The following is a 7,740-nucleotide window of genomic DNA, read 5'->3' on the forward strand; positions in this document are numbered from 1 at the left end:
CACATTTTGTGGAACCTTGAAATGTGAAGTAATGCCGAGTTGTGTCCGTTGGTTGTAACTACCTGGTTTCACTTTCATATGATTTTTTTTAAAAATTTTAAACGTATTTCTCCCTCCATCTCCCCTCCCCTCCCCCGACATGTGTGCTGGTGATTTTAAATCCCACGTCATTCCACCTCTGTGGTTTACTTTTAGCTGGCATATCTTTATAAAGATTAGCAAGTAACGCTCTTGTTTTACCCTTTGTAGGGCTGCAGGGGAACCCGGCTGCATATTTCATGGTCAGCGCTGAGCCAGAGCGAAGGCCGGGGGCCACCGGTTCCTTGCCGTTGGATAAGCCGCAGCCGAGCCAACTCGGAGGGGAAGCCGACTTCTTTGTGAGGGATGGTCTCTCAAGCAACAGCTCCTTCCACAGCAGTGAAGGGGAAGGGAGCGACCATGAGGGAGACATCCTGGACTGCAGTGGATCCAGACCTCTGCTGATGGACTCGGAAGAGGAAGAGGAGGCTTGTAAAGTGAACCCCCCTCTTCAGGAAAGGGGAGGAGATTCCCCAAAGGATTTGAACCTCCAACCGGCCCAGAAGGTGCCAGGGCCGGTTCTGTTCAATGTTTTTCCACAACGAGCTGCAGAAAGGTCTGGAGGAGAGGCCGATGTGTTTGCCACGGCTCCTTTCCGAGCCTCTAAAAGCTACTGTGACGACTTGGACATTTTCACGAAGGCACCGTTTCTCTCCAAAAGCCAAGTGTTTCCCAAGCAGCTGGACGAAGGCGACGTGTTCCTCAAAGCTCCGTTCACAAAGAAGAAAAGCCAGGAGGAGGTGACATCTCACCATGGGGTTAAGGAATCTCCTGCCCCTGGGCCATTCCTAGGCTCAGCTGGGGCTGCTCCCTACCCACGTGCCCCTACATTCCAGAACCTGGAGGTGGGAACCCACGGCTCCTTCCTTCCCCAAGGTCAGTATTTGGGAGCCTCATCAGTTCAGCCCTCAAGTGATGGCCCAGAGGCCCACCCTCCCAAAGGTGCCCCTGGAGAACTTGGCCCCGTTGCCAATGACACACTCCAAAGACACGTGGGCCTCCAGGAAGGCTCCTTGGGATCAAAGACCAGCCCGCCTTTCCACCCACAGTCCTTAGCGAAATACTCCCGACACTACAGTCCAGAAGGCAGGCAAGGGGCCAGTGCCCAACCCATAGCCGCTTACAAAATTGTATCCCAGACCAACAAGCAGGTGATAGCTGGGTCGGTTTCTATCGCCTCTGTTTCTTCCAGGACTAAAGAACTGCCGTCTACTGACCCATTTGCATCTGCCCCCTTTCCTTCCAAACTGGGGAAGCAGAAGCCCTAAATGGTTTCTGCGGTGGCTTCCTTCCAGTATGTGGCTTCTGAGGGACCTTCTTTTCAAGAACTTGCAAATGGACTTCATGACACGGAACACTTCAACCGTCGTGCTCAATACCCTAGCTGTGGTGGGACCTTCCTGACCCCTAGAAAGCCGCCTCCTCAGAGCACCAATAGCCAAGGACGGGAGGCTTTGGGTTTCTTCTGCAGCCACCATCCGTTGACCAACGCATTTTTCCAGTCTAAAACTGTTTGGGTAAATGTTTATCCTTAAGCCAGTAATCCCACAGGAGATCTTGTCGGTAGGACCCTGTTTTGCCTTGATGGAAGGTTAATGGAGCATCTCAACGTCGTGTCAAATGTGTACATACCAGGAAAAGAAATGATAACCAAATGGAAGATTATTTATTTTGTTCTCTTTGTCCTGCAAAGGAGCTGAGCGGACTCTACTTGATGCTACTGTTTCTGGAGTGATTCTCCATTTGAAACCGGAGTCGTCTTCTACAATGTGCATTTTCCGTTCTCTTTGTCTGAATTGAATTCCTATCCTAAGCCGTGTTCAATCTAGGCAAACGTTGGCTAGGATTTAGGCTATAGTCTTACCTGGCAGCATAACAGACAATGGAGTAGACTACAGACCGTTTCTGTTCTTTTCTGTTCTTTGTATAAACCTGGGAAGCCGCCTGGTAGTTCAAAAGAGTTGTTGCTGGCTTTTCAAAGGGGAGTTTTTGTAACTTTTGTAAAGCTTTCCATCATTTGCTCTCCCATTTTTTGCAAAATCAGTTTCCGCTCCCCCCTTATGAGAGATCATTCAAAAATTCCCATTCCCTTGCCTTTGAACTCCACTTTCTCCAGGGCTGAATTTTCTAGTTTTCTGCTTTCAGAGCCATGTGTTTTTTCCCCCTCCTTTTGCCACTGAATTTGCAGCCCCCTGGATCTGAAAAAGCTCTTTGGCTACACCCAGCAGTCATGGCTTCCAACTCTGCGGAATGAAGGCAAGCTGCCTTTCCTTTGTTGAACCCTTGAGGAACGGTGCACTTTCCCCCGAGTCTTTGTAAACCATGAGATAAGCTTTGTCCCACTTTCTCCACCTCCTCCTCTCCTCTGCCCCCCAACCCTCTGTTCACTCGCGTGGAGGTCTGACCCCAAAATTGGTGCACTTGGTTTGCGTGTGCCCTTTCCACCACTGAACGTGGTAATTCAGACCTTTCTACCTTTCCCTGAGTGTGTTCTGTCCTTTGGAAAGGCAGGGGAGATGCGAGCAAGAGGGCACTTAGGGGTCCCCTTTTTTACTAGCTTCTCTCAAATATATTCCCTCTGCTCGTGCTAGATTTCAAAATTCGTAATCTCCAGCCCACCTGGCTCACCCCACCTAGGGTGCACCTGTTCGAAATGCTAATTTGCAACTTTGGGTGCAGTTCAGAGTCGACCCTTGTTTTCATTTTGCACTGCACGGGTGACCAAGGAAATGCTTCACCCTGAGTAATTTTTTTTTAAGGCGTTCAATCAGCTGCCATTCTAACTACAGTCGTGGGACTCCACTACAGTCAACGCATCTTCCTTCTGCAAACGTCTCTTCCCTGACAGCGTTTAAAAGTGGAAATCTGGTTCTCTTAAAAAGACTCGATCGACTGTTTAAATCCTTGCTAGGACAATCTCCCTGTCCAGCCAGAAGAACCGAGAACGGGATCCAATCTCGAACTGACTCCTGCTGGGGAAATTCAGCTGCTGGCCACAGGTTGACTTTCAGCTGTGAAGACTGCTGCCATGTGCCTTTTTTTTGGAGAAAGAAAAACACACGTCGTTGCGTATATTTGCTGAGCTGGCGAGGCGAGAAACTCACTTTTTTACCTCTTGAAAACATATCAAAGATCCCGTTCATATTTTTCTTGAGATTTGAACCTGTTCGCAGTGGGGAGTCTATTCACTTGATGTCTCCCTTTTTGAAGGCGAGGAACGCACTTTCTACCCCTCTCCCTTGCTGGGTTGCTGCATTTATTGGGTAGGGAAGCGGCATGACCCGAATTGTGGCAAATAACACCCTCCCATGTTGTTGAGACTCTTTATAAAAGACTGTAAGCCGCATGCCCAGCTCTCAACATTTTGGACAAGCGTTGTTGAGGTCTGGATTCCTTACCTTCCTTCTCTGGCCTGCCGGGAGAACTTGCACTTTTGAAAACGATCAGATTTCATAGGAGAATAAAATGCCTCTTTCCATCACGAGTGTTAAAAGAATGAGAGCAGAAACTGGTGGAAGGGGTAGAAGGTAATTGAGATGCTAAAACAGAAGGTCTCCTAATGCAGGGGGCTCCAACCTTGGCAACTTTAAGACTTGCGGACTTCAACTCCCAGAGTTGAGGTCCACAAGTCTTAAAGTTGCCAAGGTTGGAGACAGCTGTCCTAAAGCAATGGCCCCCCAACCTTTCTGGCTTTGTGGACCGTTGGGGGGGGGCACGGGAAAGAGAGGAAACGGTTCTGTGCCAGCAAGAGACGCGCACACCCGCAGCTCCATTTTTGTGTTTTGTGCCTGCTGCTCACACAAATGGAGCTTCACACGTGCGTGTGAGTGCCCACCAACGGCACAAATGGAGCTGCGTGTGTGAATTGCGTGCCTGCTGCTTGCCCAGCTCGGTTCCGAAGGGGCTGCAGCCCCCGGGGGTTATTCTAAAGGTGACAATTTTTAATCTAGTCTTCCCAGGACCCTCATTTTGACTGCTGGGCTCTGCGTCTTTTCATGCATTCTGTTTAAAGAGACCCACCTGAGGTTGTACAGAAGCCTTTTCCCACAAGATGTGATGGTTCATCCTTCTAGGAAACGGATGCTGGATATGATTTTGGGATGAATTAAAGCATCTCATCGGGCATTGCCTGCTGACACATTCCTGGACTGTAAAAACAGGAGGTTGGCTGTAGGTTGGGCCAACTCCCCAGTGGGGAGCACAACACCTCTTGGCCAGGACTTCCCTCCTTGTGCACCTACCTCATCTCTTAAGCAGGTGCTGGAGTGTTGTTGTTGTTCTTTTTTTTCTGGTTGTAGTTTGCTTTATTTTTAAATGCAGTTTTTTTTCTTTTCTGCAGAACGTATCAGCTAGCACTTGCAGAAAGAAATTTGATGGTTCAAAAATTTGGATATCTTTTGGAAGAGGGAGAGGAAATTCTCAAAAACCTGGGTGTAGACTTTTGCACCCCTGCTTCTGAAGACTGAATGAGCGCTGCGGTGCTTTTTTGTCGTCTTCAATTCAGTTAAATATTGTCTGTTGGGGTTTGAGAGGGCTCCTTAACCCGTTGGGAAGGCCCACTCTTAAGAAACCACATAGCTCTGAGGAACGTTCCCCAGGCCATCTATTGAAACGTATCATTTTAGGCCAGAATAACCATTGTGAAAAAATTAGGAAATGCAAAGAGGTCATCTATGTAAGATGACAATATGTGATGAGTCAGAACATCACAACTTTTCGAACCTGGTGCCTTGGTCTTTTGGCCAGGCTACGAGATTGGGAGCGTGAATATGCAATGCATCTGGAAGGGATTTATTTGAGGAAGTCACCTGCGATCTGTGTTCAATTATGGACAAATGTCCAGTTCTGAATTTTCCGTTCTCCCTGTTTCATCGGGGATCTATAGAAATTTTGCCGCCTCATGTGGCTCTTGAAGACAATGGGAATGTTATTTTATTTTTACATTGGAGACAAATAGAACCTCCAGATCTAATTCTGGTGTTTACACATCACTGTTACAATTAGTTAACTCAATTGCTACTAGTTTTAGTTGGGTGCTTTGAAAATCATTGCAGAAGTCACTCCCTGAAGAAAATACTTTTCAGTGGGCTAGTATTATTAATATTATTATTGTAGTAGTAGTAGTAGTAATAATAGTTTAAAAGTTCTACAAAAATTCACGTGGGACAGATGGTACTTGAATAGCAGTTCAGTGTTCTCGCCGACGGTGACTTTAATTCAGGGGTCTCCAACCTTGGCAACTTTAAGACTTGTGGACTTCAGCTCTCAGAATTCTGGGAGTTGAAGTCCACAAGTCTTAAAGTTGCCAAGGTTGGAGACCCCTGCTTTAATTGGCTTAACACATTTTAAAGCTGCCAAGGTTGAGAAACACTGCTGTAGAATACAGAATCCAAAACTCTGCAATTTTCCAGCTTATCTAATTAGTCCTTTGGGTGCAGGTATTTCTCTGTTCATATCAGTGTGTGAAAACATAACACATGTAGACCTTAACAGAATTCTTGTATTTATTTGGCATTTTTAAGCATTCCTTTCATATCTGCCCCCCTGTCTGTCTTAATCTTGAGGGTGATGGAAAGAGGTAGGCTTAACTTAATAAAAAAAACACCCCAAACTCTATACTTCCAATTCCAGGAGAATAAAAATATGAGCCAAATAATGCAATGTTGAAAAATGCAATACATTCTCCTGTATTTGATATAGTTATCACTTGGGCTTGTGTTTGTATGCATGTGTGGGCTACTATCTCTTTCTGTTTATTTTGTGAGATTTGAATTCATTGCTGCATAATATTGATGAACAAGGGGGTCATCTAAATTTGGGGAATATTCTGCTAACTGTTCCTGAAATGTAGAGTTCCAATAGGACTCTGGAGAGACTGGTGCAAGTCCTGTCATTCCTGATGGAGACACACGGATTGAAGGTGGTGAAAATCTTGATGTGTGTTTGGCTTTTTGGTCAGGTGCAATATTAAACACGTGAGCACGTTTAACCTGCTTTGCATTTTTTAAACAGTAGCAGCTGAAGGTTGTGGTGGGGAAAGGTGGCTGTGGTTTGGGAATGCAAGTGAAGTAGATGCACAAGCACACGTACCACATTACATTGCCTCCACACACACAAACCACCGTTCCTTTTGGAGCAGGGGTCTCCAACCTTGGCGACTTTATGCCTGGCGGATTTCAACTCCCAGAATTCCCCAGCCAGCCAGCTGGGGAATTCTGGGAGTTGAAGTCCGCCAGGCATAAAGTCGCCAAGGTTGGAGACCTCTGTTTTGGAAGAATCTTCCTTTTGCACCAAGGAGATCAGAGAAATAACTGCGTTGTGGGAATGGATTGAATGGCAGGATCTTGACCCGCAAAGCAGGATTGGCATCTTTCTCCTTCCTGCACACCACAACTCTCTTAAAATTTTTGCTGACCCATCTGTTCTTCTAAGAGGAGCTGGCCTTTGGGGCAGAGCAGGGGAAGCAAGGGCATGGCCCCTTTTTGTTCCCCCATTAGAACAGGGTCTCCAAACTTGGCGACTTGTGGACTTCGACTCCCAGAATCCCTCGGCCAGTGCGCAAGTCTTAAAAGTCGCCAAGTTTGGAGAGCCTGCGCTAGAAGAACCCAGTCTGAGAAGATTTGACTTGCAAGGCCGCCTTCTAACTTTTCATAGGAACCAGAAGAATCTTTCTGGGAAAGCCCGGTTGGATTTTGATGGTGGGGAATGACGGAGGCTTTTGAAAGAATCCGACTTCCAGACGACCAATAACGGTCAGCAAATGTTGGGATGACAATCAGTGTGCGATAGCCAGGAACTCTTTCCTTTTGTAATGTAAGCATTTTGTATTCTCTGAAGCGTTCAAATGAAATAAAAGTTGAAGGCATTGACAAAAGCTCACACCAAGTGTTTGGTCTCTCTTATTTTCCTACTGCTCAGGACTACCTTACTAGACCTTGTAACGTTGGCAGGTTGATGATCAGAAAATACTATCCATATCACCTTACTTTGCGAGCCTGACGGCTGCCTCCTTCGTTCTTTGTAGCAGGGGTCTCCAACCTTGGTCCCTTTAAGACTTGTGGACTTCAACTCCCAGCTTTGCTGGCTGAGGGACTCTGGGAGTTGAAGTCCACAAGTCTTAAAGGCACCAAGGTTGGAGACCCCTGCTTTGTAGGATCCATTGTCAGATTCTTACTTCAAGCTCTACGATTGGCCCAGTAGTGCAGGGACATTTCGCAAGACACCCTTTGATGCAGAAAGTGGATATGGTCATAATACAGTCAGGGAAATATCTCTCCAGCTAAACAAAAAGTGATTGCAATGAAGAAGCAACCCATTCATGGAAGTCATAGAATAACAGATTATCAGAGTTGGAAGGGACCTTGTAGGTCATCTAGTCCAACCCCCCTCCGGCCCAAGCAGGAGATCCTACACCATTTCTGACAGATGGCAGCCCAGTCTCTTCTTGAAAGCCTCCAGTGCTGAAGCTCCCACAACTTCTGTTCCATGGGTTGATTGTTCTCACTGTCAGAAAATTTCTCCTTATTCCCAGGTTGAATCTCTCCTTGGTCAGTTTCCATCCGTTATTCCTTGTCTGGCCTTCGGGTGCCTTGGAAAATAGCTTGACCCCTTATCTTAGAATCTTAGGGCTGGAAGGGACCTCAGAGGTCTTCTGGTTCAACC

At 46.7% G+C, this 7,740-nt stretch overlaps 1 protein-coding gene across 17 annotated transcripts in view; it reads left to right on the forward strand.

Moving 5' to 3' along the window:
• Positions 1-5,667, forward strand: part of AAK1 (AP2 associated kinase 1) — a 91,142-nt gene extending 85,475 nt beyond the window's left edge. For 16 of the 17 annotated variants that reach the window (XM_058194265.1, XM_058194264.1, XM_058194270.1 and 13 more), the window contains one exon: positions 250-5,667. In XM_058194265.1, the coding sequence (XP_058050248.1) occupies positions 250-1,346 (1,097 nt within the window). In that variant the 3' untranslated portion in view covers positions 1,347-5,667. The remainder of the gene's footprint in view (positions 1-249) is intronic. The other variant, XM_058194282.1, reaches the window with a different exon arrangement.
• The last annotated feature ends 2,073 nt before the right edge of the window (positions 5,668-7,740 follow it).

The sequence above is a fragment of the Ahaetulla prasina genome, chromosome 9 (genome assembly GCF_028640845.1).
Source record: "Ahaetulla prasina isolate Xishuangbanna chromosome 9, ASM2864084v1, whole genome shotgun sequence".
In the NCBI taxonomy this organism is placed as follows: Eukaryota; Metazoa; Chordata; class Lepidosauria; order Squamata; family Colubridae; genus Ahaetulla; species Ahaetulla prasina.